The sequence below is a fragment of the Phocoena phocoena genome, chromosome 11, assembly GCF_963924675.1.
Source record: "Phocoena phocoena chromosome 11, mPhoPho1.1, whole genome shotgun sequence".
NCBI lineage: Eukaryota > Metazoa > Chordata > Mammalia > Artiodactyla > Phocoenidae > Phocoena > Phocoena phocoena.
In genome coordinates this window covers 64,156,444-64,179,710 of record NC_089229.1, presented here as the reverse complement: position 1 = coordinate 64,179,710, position 23,267 = coordinate 64,156,444, and the positions used below count along the sequence as shown (strand labels likewise).

Genomic DNA, 23,267 nt, shown 5'->3' with positions numbered 1-23,267 from the left:
AAAACAAGTCTTTCCACAAAGAAAACTTTAGCCTCATATGGCTCCATAGGCAAGTTCGACTAAATATTCAAGGAAAAACAAATAATTCAAATCTTACACAAACTATTCCAAAGAATGTGAAAAAAGGATAGAAGCCCAACTCACTTTATGAGTAGCATAACCATGATAGCAAAACAAAAAAATTACCAACCAATTTCTTTCATAAGCTCAGATGTAAAAATTCCAAAACATACATATATAAACATAGAGGAGAGACAGCGCCTAAATCCAAGAATGTCTAAAAATAATAAAATATGACCAGTAGGGTTTATATGAGGAATAAAAAAATATGCATATAATTAGAAATGTCTTGCAACATATTAGACATAAAAAAAGAAAAATCATAGTCATCTCAATAGACGCAGAATTCTTCTGAAAAATTTCAGTGTATGTGATTTTTTTTTTCAATTTAGCAAACCAGGAATAGAAAGGAAACTTGCTAACCTGATAGTATCTGCCAAAAAAAACCTGCAGCAAATTTCTTAAGTCCATATCCTTCTGATCCAAACCCCAGACACATGGCCACATTTTAATGCTTTCTTTTCAAATAAATCCAAGAAGTTGAATATGGCTGGAGAGTAATGTGTAAGAGAAGGAACATTTCCTTGAGCTGACTGACATTAGATAAGTAAGGTCAGATCACGAAGGGTCTTAAATGTCATCATACTAAAGAGCTGTTTGTTTGTTCCTGACAACAGTGAGATACCACTGAAGGCTAGAGGTTGGCATAAGCAGTGGAGTGACTGGATAAAGTTTCTTACCAAGATCATTCTGGCTGCAGTATGGGTTAAAGAAGGGTAAAACTTCAGGCTGGGAAACCAGTTAGAAGGTTTTCTCTTGAGAGAAAACAAGGGGTCACAGATTCCAGCCCCTGCAGAAGCCAGACATGTAACAAAAACGAGTGAAGCAGGCAGGTTCTAAAGACAATAGGGAATGGTGGGAACTGTGAAAAATCAAAAGCACGTAACTTCTTTAAAACGATAGCCACTATTCAGCTCCAATTAATAGTCTTCATGCAAGAATACTGCCCGGTATTGCTAGATCTTACAAATTTTCAAGAAAATTTTTTTATTTTTAAAATTGTGCAAAACTAAACCCAATCAAATGGCCAAATCTGGTGCAAACGTCACCAGTTTGCAACCTGTGGTTCAAAATAAGGTAATGTCAGTAGAGATAATGGGGACAAACTCAAGGGATATTATGAAGGAAGAATCAACCAGATAGTAATCAATCAGATGTGGGCTATAGAGGAGAGGAAGGACAATGGATGACTGCTAGGCTTCCAGTTTAGGCACTGAGTGGATGGTATACCATTCACTAAGTCATGAGACATAGGTAGAGGAGAAAGAAACAGAAACAGAAAGCAGATTTGTGGTTGCCGGAGGTGAAGGGGGATGGAGGGGTGGGGATAGGGGGAATGGGTGAAGGTAGTCAAAAGGTACAAACTTCCGATTACAAGATTAATACATTCTGGGGATGTAATGTACAGTTAATTTTTAAAGATAGCTGAAGGGTGAGAGAGCCAGAGGGGTTCCTTAAAAGGGGGCCCTTATCACCTGCAGCATAAGAGCACACTCAGCTAAGGAGCATGCTGGGGACTTAATAAGAGTTGAACTCCAGAGAAACTGGAGTTTACAAAACAATCACACTGGGTGACGTGGATGCTAGTGGTTTGCAGGTTACTTTTTAAAACAATGGGAAGATGGGACTTCCCTGGCCGTCCAGCGGTTCGGACTCCACGCTTCCACTGCAGGTGGCACGGGTTTGATCCCTGGTCGGGGAACTAAGATCCTGCATGCCACACAGAGTGGCCAAAAATAAACAAATAAATAAACAAGGGGAAGAAAAAAAATAAAACAATGGGAAGAGGATGTTTTAATCTCTAATCCTGTTGCAGAAGCAGGTATGTTCAAGCTGCTTAAGAAGTAATGTCTGTCTTTGTGGATACAGGGTAAAAAGTACCAGACAAGAAAGCAATGGGAACAACAAATTGAACAAAAGTATACTGCAAGCCCTATTACAGGTGATCTCAGGATTCACCTGATGGGTCTTCTGAGTCATTTCCTGACCATTCCCTGGCAGTAAATATTTGAACTAAAGCCAAGGTGGTGGCGGTGATGGCGTTAACTGTACAACCCTTCTCTGTTCCTCGGTTCGGTTCTTATAAAAGGTAATCTTCTGGCCTCTTGTCATATTGCATTATAGTAACAGACAACTTCTAGCATAGGTTAATTAACCCTACCTAAACGTCTGTTTTAACCCTACCCTTAGATTCATCATCAAAATAATCTTGACAGTTTATGTCTGTGATCCAGCATCAGGCCCAACTTCTCTAGAGGTTTTATATATATATATATACACACACACACACATACACACACATTCCTAGCCTTAGAGAATTTTGCAACAATAATCAGGCATTAATTGTGAGAAAGAAATGGGAGTGGGAGCAGGGGTGCGGCACAGAGGGTAAAAAGAAGACATCTGGGAGATATTTGCAGAAATAACGTAACTCTGGGTAGGTAGGCTTTAATAAGGAAGTCCCACCCTTTCCATTTACTTCTTACATGGTTTTTAACTTATCCTCCCAACCAAAACCAGAAACAAATTAAGTTACTGAAAATGTCTTTACTTCCTGGGATGGAAGTGTATGTGTCCTGTTTTCCCTTTCCCATCAGAGGCAGCTCCCTAAAAACCCAAAATACACACAGACACACTCTCTCTCAAACACAAACAAAACATGCATTCAAGTGATTGCTTTCATAACATTTTAACATTTAATAGAAACTATGTACGATAATTTTTTATTGTATCTTACATAAGATAGCCACTACAGAAATTTACATAGGTTAGAAGCAAGATGGATGGTTAAGGAGGGCCCAGTCCTGTGGGCTATTTTCTCAGAGGCTATAGGTCAGAGTTCACTGAGGGGAGGGGCTTCAGATTACCCAATTAGGTGAGAAGTGAGGAAAGGCTAAAACAGGCTGCTAGACAGAGATAAACAGCCATTGGGTCCATCAACATCCCTAGACTTGGGAAACAGCATTACAAAACTCTCTCTCCCCTTAGGCACGGTCCCAAAATACTCTCAACCTCAGCAGCTCGGATGGGAATCACCTCTCTTCCTTGCCTAGAGTGGGAAGACTTCCACAATTTTTAGACACTATTGGTCCCTTCCCCCAACATGTGGTTTGACTATAGCACTCAGTAACCCAGAAGAAAAACAAGGTAGTCCAGGTTGTCCTTTAGTGAGAGACGGTCAGAAATACTTGTTTAAATGGGAAATACAAATCCTCCAAAGTCAACTGGTTCCCAAAGCAAACTATCAACTGACAGAAGCAGGTTCTGGCTTTCCGTTTGCAGTAGCCACTCCACTCTGAGGCAACGGCGCAGAGGCTTTCTCAGAATTTCGGGACCCCTGTGATCTGCACCCATCTCCAGCCATCTGCATCTGGCCCTGTTAGAAGAAAAGTCACTTTGGTTACGAGCTCGTTAACTGTGGCCTGAAGCATGAATCTGACGTATGTAACGCCCATGCACAGCAGCAGCAAGAACAGGACAGCAGATACAACTCTATGCGGCTGCTCTTCCCATATTTAACTATCCCTGACCCTCGGAGTCAGAAGTCATTACTTGTAGCATTCCTGAGGCCCTCCCAATGGAAAGGAGAGCTGTGGGTTGTTTCTTCCAAATGAAATAGCCATTCTCTGCTGAGTTTCCAGAACAGCCAACAGATCACAGGAAGACAGTCCTCTGGGCCTCTGTTTGAAACCAACAGCTGTAGTATAACTGCAGGTCTTCAGTCAGAGCCATGAGTGTCCCACCCAAAGCTCAAAGAAAGAAGCCAAATCGTGCTGCTTGTGCTTAACTCTGATGAAAACAATTCCAGGGCTGAACTCTCCCTTAAAGCAACAAGTTTCTTACACTCCTTGTCTCAACCTTTTCTAGTTAACTAAATAAACTTGTCCTGCTCTCCCAGATACGGGGACCAGGAGCTAGTAAGTGTTCTCTCTAAGGCCCATCTGGAGAACTGCCATCTGGAGCACCTGCACAGCCAGTGGTGACAACCCCGACCCCCAGGAGTACATGCTGGCCACAGCCAGCAGGGGACCCTCTGCCTGGCTGGAGGTATTCTTCACTTGCCAAAATATCCACTGGGCCTTCAGCAATTTCTTTTACAGGATGATCTTCAAGGGTTAGTGAAGGATCAAAAAGCAAGGGTGAAGGAGGGCACTGCATACCGTCACCCACAACATCCAAGTCCTAGGAAAAGAAAGAGAAAAAAGCCTATCAGCAATATCAAGGGGACCAATAAGCTAAAGTTGGCATTTTTCAGCAAACCTCGAAGAATTCTCCCTTACTTCCCTCACCCCTTGCCTACCTTAAAAACAAATAACGAGTTCCCCAGAGTGTGCAACAAATGGCATAAGATTGAAAAGCACTGAGAATTTTTTTCCTTGCTGCCAAATATAAAGCACAGACCACTATAGTAGCTTTAAAAAGCATATCTTTTTTGAACAGAAAAATTCAGAGGCAAAGGTAGAAGAGGAGCTACCAGGGGCTGGAGATAGAGGGGGAGTGGGAGTTACAGTTTAATGAGTACAGTCTCTGTCTGCACTGCCTGAAAAGCCCTGGAAATTGACAGTGGTGATGGTTGCACAATGTTTTGAATGTACTTCATACCACTGAACTGTACACTTTAAAATGGTAAACCTTACAAGTATCTTACCACAAAAAGAAATATTTTTAAAAAGCATATACTGGAACTCCCTGGTGGTCCAGTGGTTAGGACTCTGCACTTTCACTGCCAAGGGCACAGGTTCAATCCCTGGTTGGGAAACTAGGATCCACGTGACCAAAAAAAAAAAAAAAAGCATATACTTCTAAGACTAACTGTAGTCAACATCTAAGTTCACCAGTGATGAACCTAATATGGACAATCAGCATACATGCAAATTAAAATGAAATACTGACTTAATAGATTGGACAATATGAGACCACTTGATTAATATTCTAATGGCCACAAAGCGAGCCAGGGAGCAAAAGAGGAAAGGGGATGGGGGAAGAAATAAGGAAGACGAAAAACTCAAAGTCCTTCCGAATGGCCAGGAAATATTTTACTTAAGTCCCTATCCCCACAGAGAAAAGTCCCTGATTCTTAAACCTAACATATCCAATTGCTCTTTAAAAAAACACCCACACACAGGGGGACTTCCCTGGTGGTCCAGTGGTTAAGACTCTGCGCTCCCAATGCAGGGGACCCGGGTTCAATCCCTGGTCAGGGAACTAGATCCCACGTGCCGCAACTAAGATCCCACACGCAGTGAGGAAGATCCCGAGTGCCACAACTAAGACCCGGCACAGCCAAATAAATAATAAAACACACACACACATACATGCACAAAACATTGTATTCTACAGACTATGTTTCTTCCAACTGAACTGGCCATTCCCACAGAGGGGCTGAAGCCAACAGACCATAGGAAGACACTTCTCTTGGCTCCTGCGTGAAACCAACAGCTACAGCAAACTACTGGTCTTGATTCAGGGTCTAAAGCACTATAAAGGCTCAGACAATATGTCAAACTGACTTTCATCCCTCTGCTGTCTAAGCATCTACTGCTAAACTCTGCTTCCCAAGAGTGAAAACTACCCAAGGGTTTGTACTCTCCTGTGTCCAAGCTACTATATAGAGGCTCTATGTTTCCAGTAATTGAGCTTCTTGAGAAAAGCTAAGTTCTGTGCTTTTAAAATAAGTCTAAGAGTTTGAAATCCTTTCCCTTTCTTTGCTGTGCTGATCACCGAAAACAAGAATCACATCCTCAAGATAATTAAGGTAAAGAAAAGAACACAATTAAAGGACGTGCTGGACTTAAAGCTGCTCAACTTAAGCAGAAACGTAAGGAAAAGGGTACAGCTGGCTACCTAACATCTACCGTCAGATGTGTTAGAAACTTCTGTACTATCCACAGAAACCACCATGTTCTCACACTGTTAAGTAAGACTGTGAACTGTTTTCTCCGATTCTTTTAGTATGCACAATTATTATGCACTTGATCCTTGAACAACGCCGTGGTCAGGGGCACCGATGCCCACAGTCAGAAATCCATGTATAACTTCAGTCAGCCCTCTCTGTCCATGGTTCTATACCCTCAGATTCAACCAACTGTGGATCATGTAGACTGTAGTAAGAATTTACTGGGAAAAAAAGCTGTGTATAAGTGGACCTGCACAGTTCAAGCCCGTGTTATTCAAGGGTCAACTGTATAAATAATTAACTTGAAATTTAAAAGAACCCATTTAAGCAGTGTGGCAAAAGGTTTCCAAGTCTCAAGATAACAGTGGTACAGAAATTTTTCAAACAAAACAGATACTGAAAAGGCTTTCCTCACATATTCAGTGTTGTCTTTTTTATTTTTATTTTTTTTCAGTGTTGTCTTTTATAAGAATTAAAATTGGGAACAGGAACCTAAAATAAAAGAAGAAAGGATCAGCAGAAATGCCCATCCTAAGAGGAATGAATCAGGACACAAAGACAGCATCCATTTTGTTCTATGTCAAAAACAGAGCTCAAAAAACAAACACAAAAAGAGAGCAAGCTCAAAGTAATAGGATTAAGGTATTAAATTCTTATTTGTCAAATATCCTCGGATCAAAGGACAGAAAACAGGCAAGTGTTAATATCCAGAATGAAAGGCTGAACTTTTACCCATATGAATATCTGATACCTGGTCCTCCCACAAGTTACCAGAAATTATTAATAAGTATAACAGAAATGATATCTAAGAAAGAACATAGGTAAGATTGCTGGGTGGAATTCATATAATTAAGAAATTATTTTTACCCAGCAAAAGACTAGTTAAATATATCCAGAATTTATGGGAGGACAAAAACTCTTTTCTAAAACAGAACTGTTTCAACATTTTCTGGAGAATTTTTACCTCCAAAGATTAAGAATAAAACTACTTTTCAACGATCAATGTGGTTCATCTAAAGTACATTAATACAAACATAATAGATGATCAAGTACAAATAGCCGATTATCATTTTTAAACCTCTAACAAAGGTCCATCTTAAAAACCCATGAGATTCTCAAAAATAAACTTACTTCTCATACATTCTTTAAAAAATTCACACCATAAAATAAATATTAAAAGATCTGACAATATATTTTTAAATGTTTAAAAATTAAGATTCCTTAAATGTCACTTTTAGGCTATGATCACATCTTATAATCTCTAATATTTTGTGTTACTATTCTCCAAAGAGCAAACAAGAACATAATCTTCAAACATACTGGAACAGTCATATTTTCTTAGCGCTAGATCATCAAAAGTTTAAGAAAACACTATTTAAAACTAACGCAAAAACAGGTGAAAGGGGAAAAGCAAAAAGGTCAAAACAGCAATGGCTCTAGAAATTCACCATCAGATGAAATAAAAGTTAATAACCTAGTAGCTAGTTAGTTACTACATATGTACATTAATATTTGAAGGGAATTTGGCAATGTAGTGATTATTTTTTAGACCCTATAAATCTGCTCGTTACTAAGTTAAAAAAAAAAAGGAAAGATGGCACCTCTTTGGGTTTTCTTTACACGTAAAATGAAGGGAAGTGGACAAAAATCTGTATCAATCTAGGGCTATCTATTCATTTACTCTCTTCAACATAATCTCATTGGAAAACTCTGGGAAGCACTGGAGTATATAATCTCTAAGGTTCTCATATTCTATGAATCTGTTTGAAAGAAACTTTTTAAAAAGCAATTATAATCAGGATTATAACAAAAATTATAAGTTTGTTATAAATGAAGTGACAAAAATCAAGTTCACTAATCCTACAAACAGTATACAACCAAAAAAGGAGGGGGCGCAGTTAATTGGCATCAGTTTACTCTTTTTGGGGGCCACTCTGCACAGCTTGTGGGATCTTAGTTCCCCCACCAGGGACTGAACCCAGGCCACAGCAGTGAAAGTGCCAGGTCCTAACCACTGGACCACCAGGGAATTCCCTGGAATCAGTTTACTCTTAGTGCCACTTTTTCAGATATTAGCCTGTCCTGATATATCTTCTTTAGTGAGCAACACTCGAGGCCACCCAAATCCTGCTTCTACCCCTAGGCAAACAATCTTGCAACCTATACTGAATTTTCCATTTAGATTTGTCACTTTAAATATGTCACAGTTATATATTGATACAAGACACCTTTATTATGAAATTCAGAAGAATTATCTTCAGAATAAATAATGAAGACCTTTATCCAAAAGGCTAAAGATTAAGCAAAGTGCCAAAAAGAGATGGAATGTCAACTGATCCCTGAAGTGAATGATATAGTAGGGTAGTGCTAATTAAGGAAACGAATGCAATCAGAGATGGGTTTATGCGCTGGGACCAATCAAGGAGCAGACTGAAAAAGGTAGAGTAGTGTACACACTTAGGAGGCTATAAAAGTAAATATTTAGGGAGATCACTGTTGTTCTGGTCCATTCACAACAGAATCTTTAATACCATATCAAAAATGAAAAACAGTATGCAGAGCTAAGTTTAGAGTCATTTTTAGGGGGGGACACATTAATCTGAAAATGAGAACGCTTATAGGGCCAAAACACAAATTTACATTGTCAAGTAGATATCAGAATTCATTTGTATTATTTAGATTCAAGTGAATTACTTACCTTGTGGATGGGCACCGAATTTCCCAGCTACACAAATCCAACCATAATCTTGACTTTCCAATTTCCCTTAGTTTAAAATTTCCCTTATCATTCCCTCAGGAAAAAAAACTTCTGTAAATTTAAACTGTCTCTAAATGAATATGTTAACATACAAATACAACCATACACATATCATTTCAAAAAACTTATCCAAGTTGTTTTCTTTTTTTTCTTTTTTTTTAAACCACAAAAGACTAACCTATTCTCACCATTAATAAATAAGGCCTTGCCTCAAGGGCCAACCAGAGCAGAGCTTCTCTAACTTACATCACTGAACTCCAGAGGTAAACTCTCAGTGGGCTGAAGCTCAGCAGCACTCAAGTACAGATCCATGGGGCCGGCTTCCAGATCGTCTGGCACAGACAGTACCTGCTCGGGCTTATACATCTGAGGAGGCAACTGGAAATGCAGTGGGCAGCAGGGATCCTCAGAGAGGCTTACAGGAACTGGTTTGTTGCAGGGTACCTCTTCAGACCCCTGGCAGCATTTGAAGAGAACCTGATTCGTGTCCTGACAAATATCTGTAGAAAAACGGTCAAGGGAAATAAAATGGATCTATCGGAGGCACAAAAAAGGTGTCTGCCATGTAAAATTCAAGGTCTGGACAACACATGATATTTGGTTACATCTGATACAGAACCAAATGCAGGTAGCAATTTTTAAAGTTACTTCTCAAATTGTCATTTACTAGCATAACTCTAGCTCTACCAGTAATGTAAAACTAGTCCCCAACCTCCATTTAAAGTAGAGACACTAATCTTGTTCTCCCTATGAGGGTCAAATGCAAAACATTTCAAAACATAGTGCTAAGCAAACAGCAGTTAACAATCCTAGAAATCTGTACCTATTCAGAAGAAACATGTCATGGTACATGCAAATAGCTTGCAGAGGCCCCTAGCAACCCCTTCCAAGAGTCAAGAGATACAATGTTGTTTCTGCTGTTAAGCAGAGGAGCAAAAACTTCCTCAAAACTTTTTGAACCTTGTTTCCAAAATGTTTACATGATACGTTTGTTTAAAGAAGCAAACAATTCTATTTAACAAACAATTGTTTGTTAAATAGAAGCTCCAGTAATAGTAACTAGGTATCCTACCCTGACAGGAAATAAAATTAAATTTCCACACACACACCCTTTTTCAGGGGGGTGGTATCACTGGAGTCCTGTTATGATCCCAAAAACAAAGGGAAGAAGAGCACTTCCCTGGTGGCGCAGTGGCTAAGAATCCGCCTGCCAATTCAGGGGACACGGATTCAAGCCCTGACCCGGGAAGATCCCACATGCTGCAGAGCAACTAAGCTCGTGCACCACACTACTGAGCCTGCGCTCTAGAGCTCACGTGCCACAACTACTGGAGCCCGCGTGCCTAGAGCCCATGCTTTGCAACAAGAGAAGCCACCGCACCGCAAGGAAGAGTAGCCCCCGCTCGCCGCAACCAGAGAAAGCCCGCGCACAGCAACAAAGACCCAATGCAGCCAAAAAAAAAAAAAAAATTTTAAAAAAAGAAAGGGAAGAAGAAAATAACTGCTTATGGCGCATGGAAAGAAGTACTCCAGGAATGCTCCAGGAGCCCTAACAACTTCTCTTAAGGGTAGAAGCAGAAAAAGGCTATATTTCCAAGTTGGCAAAGAAGTTCTGTAGGATGAATCAACATTGAAATCATGATTAGATAACAAAATTCTGATTTGAGTCACTCTACAAAATATTTTACTCAAGTTTTATCATTTCCTGAAATCCTAACTACATGGTTATTTTCCCTAGATTAATAGACAACTATTATTTCAAACTTGGGCCTATTTTTTAAACCAGAAAGCAAAATTTTCTGTAAACTGTACCCAGGATTATGGAAGAATGGGTAATTTTTATCCCCCAAATTTTAAGGTAATTTTTTGAAGTTAAAAAATCTAATGTACATTATAGATTTTAAACCTAATAAACCCTCTCGAAGAAAAGCCATTTTTTTCAATCCATTCCTTAGAACTTCATAAACTCTAAAGTAGAGTTTCATAGCATTGCCACCACTGGCATTACGGCTATCTATCTATCTGTGCACTGCAGAATGCTTATTAGCAGCATTCCTGGCCTCTGGCCACTAGATGTCAGTAGCACCCCCATCAGAATTAAGACAAAACAAAAATGTCTCCACACACTGCCAAATGGGATACAAAGTGGCCCCGGCTGAGAACCACTACTCTAAAGGAACAGTATATAGCTCAAAGTAAACAAATAATTATTCAATGAAAATCAGCGCTCAAATGAACAAACATGAATCTGATGGGAACAATCAGATTTGCAATCTCTATGTGCTTAAGAAGCTCAATCTTATTTAAATTATTAAAATTTTAAATGTGAATCCATTAAATTGTTTCAATTGGAACCTTTTTCATGTAATTCGAAGGATTTTCACAAGTCTCTTATTTATTTAATATCACAGTATCCTTGAAAAGCCCTCCCCCATCCTCCTCCACCCCCTTTCCTTTCAGATAGGGACAACAGACAAAGAAGGGAATGGTTGACCTACAACTAGAGTCTGGGTCCTTCACTTTCAGTCCAGTGGTGTCTCCATTAGACCAGAGTAAAGAGTTAACAGGTCACCAATGGCAGTCGCATCTTTCTCTGGGATAAGGACTTAAGGAAGGGTAAGTGACTTAGGCAACTACAGAGTGGAAAGGAAAAGAGCATAAAAGAGAAAAATAACACTTCCCTTCTCTTTTCACATACATTTTCAACTTTGCTTTTTAAAATATTAATATTCTAATAAACTATCTTAGTATAGTGCTGTAAGTCTAAAATACTCAATATCCATAAACTGGGTTTTTTGCTTTATAAAGTAATTCAAGGTCACTGAAGAAAACCTGATAAGTACAAAGCAGAGGGAAAAAGGGCGTTCATAACCCCACCATCCAAAAATAGTCACATTTCTGTTACATTCCCTCCTAGTATTAGTTCCACGTAGTTAAAACATCCTCTACCGAATTCCATACTCTATTTTTGTCACTATCAAACATTTTCCTATGTCATTCATAAATTTTGTTAAATATAATGTTTAATTCCTGAACATATTCCATACTATGCTGTGTCACAATTTTCCTCTCTATTCCCCATCTCTGAAAATTTTAAGGCTCTCTCCGGTTGGAGGAATTCTGTATAACAATAATCGTCTGTATTTGATTATCGTCTTAAAATAAATTCTCAGAGGTGACGTTATCATATCAAAGAATATGAATATTCTCAAACTGCTTTCTAAAAGCCTGTGCCACTTTACAGTCCCAATGGCAGAGTTTAGAAGGGCCCATTTCACCATTCCCTCACAAACTTCTGAAACTTTCTCATTAAATCTCATACATAGATAAGTCTCAAATTTATAGATTAGGGAATTCCCTGGCAGTGCAGTGGTTAGGACTCAGGGCTCTCACTGCCAGGGCCCAAGTTTAACCCCTGGTCCGGAAACTAAGATCCCACAAGCCGTGCGGCACAGCCAAAAAAAAAAAAAAGTATGGATTAAAAAAACTTGTTTTATTTCCTATTTCACTTATTTATTGTAAAGGTAAATACTTTTCAACTATCAGCCACTTCTACTTTTAATCTGTCCACAGATAGCTTTTGCCCAATTATGTTTTGAGCATTTATCTTTAGTTTTTAATTACTCTGCACAAGAATTTTATATATTAAGGATAGTAATCCTTTACCAGACATTTGTTACAATAATTAATAAATTGGTAAGATATTTAATAAGCAGAATAGAGAAAAAATCAGTTTTCCTTTCAAAAGAGCAAGAAAGTCTTCCTTCCCTTATTAAAAAAATACATTTTACTTTCCAAATATTTGTATACCTTGCCAGGCAAATGAAATCCAGCAAGATTTATGCCTTTCATATAATGAAGATCACCATATTTAAATAGTGCATTTACTGTGAAAGTAACTTTCTCAATGTCCACCATATAGATGCACTTTCACAATTCAATATACAGCTCAAAAAATTTTACAGCCCAGTAGTAAATGTAAGTTTCCTATTTGAATGAAGTCTAAAGTACACAAGTCAGGGCCCTGACCATAAAAGGATAATATTCAAAGAAAGATCACATTTCAGAATCATCCGACTGTTTCTGGATCCTCAGCAATTTTTTTTGTAGTAATTGGATTTAACAGTATTATAATTCTAATGAATGAGTTAATAAATCAGGGATCTCTAAATTTTGGAATCCCAATATTAATCAACTACAAGTAAGTATTAGCCCATATCTATCACCAATGACTGAGATGTTTCTTTCTAATGAATTGACCATTACATTTCCAAAGTTCTGAAATGGCCAACAGACCATAGAAAGAGACTTCTTTAGGCTCCTGCTTGAAACCAACAGCTTCAGCAAACTGCTGGCCTTGATTCAGGGCCAAAGGAAAACAAAGACCTTCAATTAACTAAACTATCACAGATCCCCACTAGCCTTCAGTCTAGCTAGCAAACTGAACAGAGCAAAAAGATACGGGTAAGGCAGTGTCTGGTCATTGGAAGAGACTGATTGGAACAACGAACATCATCCACAAAGGCCAAGCACCTCTGACTGGAACGAGTGGTATGGGCCTAAAATGGAGAAAACAGGTCAGTCAAAACAAATTATCTATGAAAACACTTACTTATATAAGAAAACTGTATCCTTAAAGCCTAGAAACTTGAACATTTAACAAATTTATTCACCAATACTATGCAAAAGGAAAAAAAAATGTAAACCTCAAGTCCAAATAATGAATCAACCATAATTCGAAATACAATTCCTCCGTATTACAAAAGTATGTGATACACAGCCTAATGGTTTTCAAACTATTTTGTCTTTTAGCAGAACCCTTTTTAAATCATAATTTTACGTCGAGCCTCAAAAAATAGAAAAGATATGGCTTCCCTGGTGACGCAGTGGTTGAGAGTCCGCCTGCAGATGCAGGGGACACGGGTTCGTGCCCCAGTCCGGGAAGATCCCACATGCCGCAGAGCGGCTGGGCCTGTGAGCCATGGCCGCTGAGCCTGCGCCTCCGGAGCCTGTGCTCCACAACGGGAGAGGCCACAACAGTGAGAGGCCCACGTACCGCAAAAAAAAAAAAAAAAAAAATGGAATTCTCTTTCTTTTTTTTAAATTTGTTTATTAATTTTATTTTATTTTTGGCTGCATTTGGTCTATGTTGCTGGCTTTCTATAGTTGCATCGAGAGTGGGCTACTCTTTGTTGCAGTGTGCAGGCTTCTCATTGCAGTGACTCCTCTTGTTGCGGAGTATGGGCTCTAGGCTCGTGGGCTTCAGTAGTTGTGGTGCACGGGCTCAGTAGTAGTGTCTCAAGGGCTCTAGAGTGCAGGCTCAGTAGTTGAGGCACACAGGCTTGGTTGCTCCACAGCATGTGGGATCTTCCGGGACCAGGTTTTGAACCTGTGTCCCCTGCATTGGCAGGCGGATTCTCAACCACTATGCCACCAGAGAAGCCCAAAAATGGACTTACTCTTACTGATGCAGAGACCAGGGGCTTGAAGAACAAATTTAAGAATAATCGCTTAACTCTGCTTGTCAACCCTACTTCCTGACCTTCACTGCTCCTATATTCCTGCCTTCTAAAACAAGAGTCCCAATCTATTAGGCATTCTGTGCCTGTTTCTGAAGAATTTCTGAACCAAATAACTTAGAAATCTACGGCAACCCTTCAATATGCAGATGAAAACAGAGTTCAGTTATCAGTGCAGGCACAGAATTGATCAGAAGGGAACCAAAACCCATGTCTCTGCACTTCCAGATAAGTGCTCTTTTCAATATACCCCACGTCCAGTAAGTTAGATTTCAGAACCAAGACTGTACAACAGTGTTTTGACAATTACCCTAACTCTGTAAATAAAACAAATGTAACACCTTAAGAGGTATACACAAAAATTACCTGTTGGGCGGCACCATCTGTGGCCAGCATTCTGCGCTCCTTCAGCTGCCTATGTAGTAAGGCTTCCACTCCATAGCGCTGACGGTACCGCCGAAGACATTTTAGACGCTTTAAGTTCTCTCGTTCTTTGGCAAGAAGTCCCTCTGGGCCAGTCAGGAGACTACTACCTAGAACGTCACAACAGTCAAGATGTTATCTGCCAAGCAACCAATCAAGGATGCGTCCCCAAACTAACAAGAAGAAAACAGAGAAATCTGCCCATACAACAGTTTCAAAAGCAAATCCTTCTCCAGTCCAGGTAACAAGACAGAAGTCCAACTACTACGAAATTCACAAGTTGAACCCACAACAGCTTATCGGAGCTGGCATAAAACTTGCCTAGAGCTTCATGTTCCACTTTGCGATTGTGTAAGTAACGTCGCTTCTTCTCTTTGAGTAGATGCTGAAGTCGTTTAAACTGGTCAATGTACAAAGACTGCAAACGAATAAGCTTCTCACGCATAATCAGGGCCACTTCTTCCGCTGTGTAGACACCAGCATGCCTAAAATAAAAGAGACAATTCAAAAAGGATAAGAAAGCACAATAAAACCCAAGCTTAGAAGGAAAAAGGAGTGAAGGTGAGACTTAGATTTGCTATTCAACAGTCAGTGCTGAGACAATCACCTTATTAAACAGGAATGTTTTCACACAGCATTTTACCATTCAAGTTGTTACTCAAAAACAAAACAAAATGAAAATTCCCAAGAATGGATACTAATGTATGACATCACAATATGGGAAAGGGGAAATGTTTCATTATTTTCCCCAGTTATTTGCATTATGTTTAAATAGGAGTAAAGATATAGAATACTCAAAATTTTTATTAATCTACATTCTTGTTCCATTTAATAATTTAATACAGAAAAATCACAGTCAGGACAGCTTAAAAGTGTTTAATTTAGCAGCATGTATCTCAATACATTTTAATTAAAGCACAAAAGATAACAAACAATTATGACTTCTAATTTAAAAATATACTCGTAGGGAAATAACACTGGCGGTCCAGTGGTCAGGACTCCGTGCTCTCACTGCTGAGGGCCCGGGTTCAACCCCTGGTCCAGGAACTAAGATCCCACAAGCCACACAGCCAAAAATAAATAAATTAATTAAAATTAAATAGAAATAAAAATACACTTGTATTTTGGAGTTTACACAGGCCCTCAAAACACTGGTCACAATGGCTAGTCAATGTCCTCAGCTCATTTTGACAATATTCTCAAAATATCGTACCCTGGAGTAACCCTTTGCCAAAGATCTAGATCCACATCAACTTTATTAAGTTTTTTTTTTTAATAAATTTATTTATTATTTATTTTTGGCTGCGTTGGGTCTTCCTTGTTACGCGCGGGCTTTCTCTGGTTGCGGTGAGCAGGGGCCACTCTTCGTTGCAGTGCACGGGCTTCTCATCGCGGTGGCCTCTCTTTGTTGCGGAGCACGGGCTCTAGGCGCACGGGCTTCAGTAGTTGTGGCTCACAGGCTTAGTTGGTCTGCGGCACGCGGGATATTCCCCGACCAGGGCTTGAACCCGTGTCCCCCGCCTTGGCAGGTGGATTCCCAACCACTGTGCCACCAGGGAAGCCCAACTTTATTAAGTTTTGCCACCAACTATATGAATCAACAGAACTTAAAAAAAAAAACTTATTCTAGTGATTAATGAGGTCGCATAAGCAAATCAGTTTAAATGTCAGTTTAATTAAAGACTGGTTCCTGCCTCTGATTTAACTCAAAGTTTAACTCAAAGTTAATCACTGCAAATTTAAAAGATTTTTGGTTCCATTTGTCTTATATGATCATTATATAAACAGAAAGAACAAGCTAGATATATACCCTGACTTGCTATTTTCATATTTTGACTGAGTAAAAATTATTTCTGTTATTTAAAAGGCAATACACACAAATTACATACTAATTTTGAATCCAAAAATATGTGCTCTTTAAAATTTAACTCTTAAATCACTGAAATACACAGAATAAAATTAACTTTAGGACTGAAAGCAAGTAATCTCTGCCAAAAACTTTTCCTAAATATAAATAGGAGACAAAACTACCTGTGTATAAGAGAACTACAACCACAAAGTACTCTGATAAAAATAAGTGAAAAGAAATTAAGAACCAAAACATGAAAAAAAAAACCAGAAAATTACAGAAATGACAAAATCTAAGACTATCAGAAAATGTGAAAAGGTTTTAAAAATATCTAAGGTCTAAAAAAGGTGACTAGGTTATTCATATTCAGGAAAATGGGGCATGTCTGCATTAATATGTCTGTACCCCCTAAAATACTGAGGCCTTAACCTAGTACCAAGTTTGTTAAAATGAAATTAATTTCATTGTACCCTGTCAGAAGAGAATTTAACCAATGATCTGGGGACTATAATTTATAAATGGGAAGCCACTACAATTAGGATTTACTACAAATCATTTGGGGTGGGGGTGGGAGAGGATGAGCACCCTAACTAATATGAATGCCTAGTTCATGTGAAAAATGGATCATTTATTTAAAGATGGATGTCCCAGACATTCACAGCTAGTTATTAAAGTCATGTACTAATTCTTCTTGCTCTGATACACACAAATATAAATCTAGGATTTATTATTAGAATTCAACTTCAAAAAAGAGAGTCACCTTATATTCTATTAAATAGTGCCTCTTCTTAAAAGTGCATTCTCTCAAATTTCTTCATTTTGATAACAATGATGAAGACTCAATAACCTGAAATGACCTTTACCAAAACAAGTTCTGGATGCGTGTAGAGGTCACATGATAAAACTTACTTTTTAAATAGGGAAAGATTTAACAATTACTCTTAAGCTAAAATTTCACCAGTGTTGGATGATCCTGGAAACAAGCTTTTAAAGATTACTTTTTACAAAGCAATTAAGTAAATGATTATTTTGAGAGAAATCACATATATGTACCTACAATGGGGAAAAAATATGCCAATAATAATTCTAGTTAGGATAAAATCTCTAATGACATCATCATAAACAATTCAAAAAGAACCCTTTCTGAAACAAGCAAGTGAAGATATATGCTATACACTGTTAATGATTCAAAAATGATGACAAAAACATTGGCACCGGGACTTCCCTGGTGGCACCGTGGTTAAGAATCCACCTGCCAATGCAGGGGACACGAGTTCAAGCCCTAGTCTGGGAAGATCCTACATGCCACGGAGCAATTAAGCCCATGCGCTACAACTACTGAGCCTGTGCTCTAGAGCCCGCCAGCCACAACTACTGAAACCCGTGTGCCTAGAGCCCAGGCTGCGCAATAAGAGAAGCCACCGCAATGAGAAGCCCACACACCGCAACGAAAGTAACCCCCACTTGACGCAAGTAGAGAAAGCCCCGCATGCAGTAACAAAGACCCAACGCAGCCAAAAATAAATAAATAAAAATTAGCACCAAAGATGAAAATTCTTAATTAAAAGAATTTCATTACTTATATTAAATATAATATGTAACCACATTAATGAATTAAATATTGTAAGCAGACAATTAACAACTGTATTCACACCTCTAAAAATGCATATACGTATAGTACTATTTACTCCCGCTGGTGGGTATCTCCAGGTATGGAGGACCAACTATGGGACTTGAGCATCCTTGCATTTTGGTACCCGGGTCAGATCCTGGAACCAATCCCCCTCAAATTATGAGGGACAACTGGATTTTCGTTGGTCAAAAATTTTTTTAAATAGTATCACTGAGAGAATTAAGGAAAGCCTTATATTTAGTTACCTAATAGTTGAGCACATCTGGGGCTTTATTTTCCCCTTTGAATGTTTCTTTTAAAGGAAACTAACATCAAGTACCTAGTCCTCTTAACATTTATACTTCTCATAAAATTAACTGGTATTTCGGTTTATATAGCAATCTCTTGTTAAGTCAGATTAGAATGAATGTGTCTGCTAGAGACTGATCCACTGTAGATTACTACTGACAAAATCGAGTTTCTGGACCTTCAAAACTGAGCGTTTACCACACCAAAAGACAGTCACTCTGTGACCCTACAGTGTGTACACCTCCTCAAAGAAGCAAGTTTGGCATTTCTAGAAGCACAATGGAGGAGGGGTGGGAAAAAAAAACAACATGTATGTTGCTTGGTATAAAGCTTCTACTGTAAAAGAACCCTGAAACAAACATTCCTTCTCAAACTACTTAGATGGACTCTCCAAACAAGTACTTCCTGAATAGCTTACTACATCGAGATTACTTAAATAGATGAAATTATTCTACTCAGAAAGTGTAATCGTAAATGACCTCTTATAAACTTCAGAATCCAAGGAATGAAGAAAATGCTATTCTAAGAATTTGTCAAACACAGTCAATCTAGAAATTCATTACCCCTCCCACTATTCAGAGTTCTTCCACCTGAACTGTCAGTGAGAAGTGTCATGAGACAGAAATCAGAAAGAAAACAAAAACTCAACCCAAACCATGAGACATAGAAACATGAGACTTCTGAGTGGCAATATGTCTACAACTCCAAAGCAAACATGGGTTAAGTAACGAGCAGAACCTTAGTAAGATATAATTAGGTTGATTACTCACTTCTGGGTTTCTAAATCAGTTTCTCTTTCTTAGGCATGAAACCAAAGGAAGCTCCTGAACACCTTTTAATTTTTTCTTAAACAAATAAATGAATCAGACAGAACTTTGCAAAAAAAAGTAGTTATTCAAATATAATCACTTTATTATTCCTGAGGTTTAAGCCAAGAACCAATTCACATCAATTTTCTCTTCTCTTAACTGATCTCCACCCACCTCCCACTCCCATGTCCAAGAAATCTATTTTCTCCCCTACACTTTCTCATGTGTAGAATCTGATGTCCCAAAATTTTCCCAAATTACAAGACTTCTAAAAAAAGAATCAAATCCTACCCTGAAGCAAGATGGTGATGAACAATGACACTTTAATATGCAGAAGCTATTTATTACTGCTCACAAATAGCTATCTTCAACCCTCCTAGGTTATTAATCTACTAAACAGCATGCAGTACTACATTCCACATACTAACTACTAAAATATTTAAAAGCCCTATGTGGAGTTACAACTTACTTTAGGGGATCTTCTTGATCACTGTCTATGCTATCAGCTTCACTGTCAGGGTCACCTCTCCATGTCTGATCCACAGTAATGGGTTCCTGCTCCCCATCACTCCAGCTGTCTTCATCTGAGGCAAGGAAGGGAGAGCAGCCATTAAGACTTCCCACCTCTGTAACTCCACCACACAAAACTAGATTACTTAACACATCAACCCAAATCTTAAAATTAAAAAAGCTTAGTACAGAGGCACTGACAAACAAAAACGGCTTAAGAAAATACATCCCAAGTATGAGTACTTATAATACAAATGAGTTAACCATGCCCTCAAAGGAACAGAAAGGCCAACTCAAAATTATTCTGTTTCCTGAAATTACCTGACCTAGCAAAGATGGTAAGTATAAAAACAGCATTGAAGGAAAGAGTCAAACTCAGGGTAGTAAACCTAAGCACCCACTACTTAAAACCAAAAAGAATGGTGAACAACATGGCAATCCTGAATTCTCACCAAATTGCCTACGAATTAACAATAATATTGTACTATCAAGTGCCACATATGTTCAAGGCACTGTGCTAAACCAAATTAAGTTCTTTGTTAACTTTTTTCCTCCTTTTTCATTCTGGGAGAGAAGACCCTTACCCAGAATTCGGCTGGCTTCACTGCGGCTACTTTCTGGAGTCTGAGAACCCAGCTCTGACTTGGCATATGAGCTCAGCTGGCATAAGAGTGTTTCACCCACAGGCCCTGTATTGGTCTTCTTCACTTGAGCATGAAGTGCAAGGGCATTCCTACGGGCATGTTCAGCACAGAAGGACACCCTAAGGAGACAAAATATTAACATTTTATACTCTGGTTCTCTTAAAAGAGTTCAACTATTTTCACAGACAATGATCTTTAGATCATTTTCAGGAAATTAAAATGACTATTATCTTCATTTATAAATTAAAAATGCCAGTAAAGCTAAATAATATAACTGGCCCAAGGTCAACTCATTTGGTATTACTAATGGGAAATGCAGGTAGCATAACCTAGTGCTCTATCCATCAAACAAAACATTCCATCTCTAAAAATGCTGACATCATTTCACAACAAATCAAAGAGATTCACTTTCATCTTTCAAAATTGGTCTGGAAGACAACATTTTACTTCAGTATCAATCCACTGTAGGTAATAAGATGTAAGACACAATTTTAAAACCAAATGATATATGCAGAATTATCTAGTCAAGTTATGTTTCTGCATAGATACTTTTGCTTAAATGATGAAAGCTATGAAGTTTTTCCCAGAAAAATACATATATATTAATACAATTTTGCATTATTACCTAAGGTTCAAGGACAGCCAAGAGTCGTGGAACCTAGGGTTAAGAATAATCCTTATTTTACAGATAAGGGAAAAGATCCAAAGAGATAACAAAGTGACCCAACTGGGAGTTGTCTCCTTACAGTTTTCACCATTTTTTAAAATTTTCGAAGGATATACCCATAACCTCAATTTTACAAGCACGTGACATAAAAAACTAGGCAGCTATTCCCAACCCACATCATGCCACATCCTCCTCTCACTTAAAAACTGAAAGTACAAACGACAGATATCTATACATATATACCCATCTTTCTTCTCAGGCTTTGGGGCAGCACTGGGACATCTTTTTCCATTCTTCGTAGATATATAACTACACTGCTTGAAAGGGGCATTCTTGTCTTCAAGTATATGCTTAATGCAAAACTCCTGCCCCTCCAGACGAGGTTGCGAGCATGGGCGATGAGTAAACGAACAAGATAGGGGCTCCTGAGACCTGGGCACTGGGGTGATCCTCCCCCGACTGGTCGGCAAGACGTGGATCCGAATCCTGTTCATACCAAAACCTGCAGGGTCACACAAAAGATCAAAAAGCCCTTACCCTTCCCGAAAATTCCTGCTCCACGATATCTGGGCAGACTGCGCATGGCTTCTAAAAGACAAGCGGAAGTCACGCTCCTTAACTCCCCTCCGCCCAGGTCCCCCCAGGCGTTAGTGAATTTGCCTCACCTCAACTTCCCAGTCCAAGCCCACCCCCCACCCCGACCACCGCCAGGCTGAAAGCATCTCAAGGGCTCGCACAGCCGCGGCACGAGGGCGAAGCGCCAGCGCCGGCCCGACGCGGCACGGCAAACCCGCAGGGCCACCCGCCACCCCCGCCTCCGCGCACGCCGCCTTTGTCCCGGCCCGCCTCAGAGCTCACGGCTGGGCCCTGCCCATCCTCGGCGGCCCGTGCAAGCGCCATTTTGTCCTAAAGCTCCGGGCACCGGAGAATCTGGGTTCTGGGAGCCTAGAGGAGACTGACTCTGACGCTGACTTGAGGCAGAGTAGCAGCTCGGAACGGACAGACGAGGCAAGCAGCAGCTTAACCGCAAATGCGAAGAGCAAGCGGCGCCGCCGCCATCTTACCTTTGCAGCCACGCCGCGCTGCTTACGGTCTGGCAGCGCCAGTCGCTTCTAACCATTCCTTTCCGGGCTCCCAACCGCTGATTGGCTACTGCGCCTACAACTCTGTGTCACCATTGGCTACCTATCAAGCCTGGGAGGGCGGGGCGCTGAGAAAAGGCGCGGCTGGGTGGCTAGAAGAGCTGTCTGTCGGTAACTCAGCTCCAGAGAGAGTGAGGCGGGGAGAGCGCGGGCTATGGAACGCGCTCGCTGAAAACGATGACTTTCCATCTCCCATCATCGCTGGTGTTCAGGCCGCATTTGGCCTCTCTGTCTGTGGTCCTAGGCCGCGGCTACCTCACCACCCCTAAACAGTAGGTACAAAATCGACATATAGAGGCCAAAGGATCACTGTACATTTGACTCTCAGTGTTTACAGGAAAAGGCTTTAGTTTTGTGAATAGTTCACTGATGGAAACATTTTTTGAATGTTTAAGTCTGGGAAATTACATATATAAACATTTAATTTTCAGAACAATCCTAAGAGGAAGAAGCTATAATCTCCATTTTACAGATAATAGAGGAACAGAATGAGCCCATATCTGGTAATTAGGGGAAGAAGGCGAATTTGAACCCAGCCCTCATTTTTTATCCCTTTTATTCCCTCTCATATAGTGAAGAGCATTGGATTGAGAATTAGGAAATATGAGTTCTCGTTGCGGCCTTGATTCTCTAGAATTCTCTACAATTCCGTGCTAAATAATGCAGGTATATAGAAATGGCAGACACAATCCCAATTTTATCATCCTCTAAGCATCTTTAGTTAAAAGCATCTCTCCCTTCTTTCATCTCCACCATGCCTCTGGTAGACATGAACCAACATTTTCTCCCCATAACCCTTCTGGATCTTTTTTGCATCCCATCCTTCCCAAGCTCTCACCTGCTGTCAGTTTCATTTAAGTAAGCTATTTCTCCATTACCAATGAGCAGGTGAGCGTGGTTCAGTGGTGAGCGTAGAGAATCTACAAAGCTGGAGAACAGCAGTTTAGGCATAAGAAGTGATTAAAACCGAAATGGGAAAAGGAGAGCTGATACCTCCCGTTTCCCAGAG

At 39.6% G+C, this 23,267-nt stretch overlaps 1 protein-coding gene and 3 non-coding genes across 6 annotated transcripts; all 4 read right to left on the bottom strand.

The window, feature by feature from the left end:
* Positions 1–2,797: 2,797 nt before the first annotated feature.
* Positions 2,798–21,868, bottom strand: KANSL2 (KAT8 regulatory NSL complex subunit 2). 3 transcript variants are annotated; one of them, XM_065886725.1, is made up of 9 exons: positions 21,360–21,868; positions 20,390–20,568; positions 19,765–19,879; positions 15,038–15,201; positions 14,660–14,826; positions 13,237–13,333; positions 9,021–9,274; positions 4,183–4,302; positions 2,798–3,496 (listed from the first exon to the last, which is right to left on the bottom strand). In XM_065886725.1, the coding sequence occupies exons 1-9, from the start codon at positions 21,608–21,610 to the stop codon at positions 3,365–3,367; spliced, it is 1,479 nt and encodes a 492-aa protein (XP_065742797.1). In that variant the 5' UTR covers positions 21,611–21,868; the 3' UTR covers positions 2,798–3,364. The 3 variants fall into 3 exon arrangements, with proteins under 3 accessions (XP_065742797.1, XP_065742798.1, XP_065742796.1); XM_065886726.1 differs by having other exon boundaries at positions 9,123–9,274; XM_065886724.1 differs by having other exon boundaries at positions 3,365–3,496; positions 14,660–14,822; positions 15,034–15,201; positions 21,360–21,610.
* On the bottom strand, positions 3,716–3,852 carry LOC136131644 (small nucleolar RNA SNORA2/SNORA34 family). The gene has a single exon (XR_010656378.1). It is a non-coding gene; the product is annotated as a small nucleolar RNA SNORA2/SNORA34 family (small nucleolar RNA).
* Positions 5,462–5,593, bottom strand: LOC136131645 (small nucleolar RNA SNORA2/SNORA34 family). The gene has a single exon (XR_010656379.1). It is a non-coding gene; the product is annotated as a small nucleolar RNA SNORA2/SNORA34 family (small nucleolar RNA).
* Positions 13,010–13,146, bottom strand: LOC136131643 (small nucleolar RNA SNORA2/SNORA34 family). Its single transcript, XR_010656377.1, has one exon. It is a non-coding gene; the product is annotated as a small nucleolar RNA SNORA2/SNORA34 family (small nucleolar RNA).
* Positions 21,869–23,267: the final 1,399 nt, after the last annotated feature.

What these genes read in the sequence shown, in the direction of transcription:
- KANSL2 (XM_065886725.1), bottom strand. Translation starts at nt 21,610, where the DNA reads ATGAACAGGATTCGGATCCACGTCTTGCCGACCAGTCGGGGGAGGATC. An exon ending in TGAAGCCAGCCGAATTCTGG is followed by an intron (nt 19,880 to 20,389) that starts GTAAGGGTCTTC and finishes TCCTTGCCTCAG; the next exon opens with ATGAAGACAGCTGGAGTGAT. An exon ending in CAGATGGTGCCGCCCAACAG is followed by an intron (nt 13,334 to 14,659) that starts GTAATTTTTGTG and finishes TCTCCATTTTAG; the next exon opens with GCCCATACCACTCGTTCCAG.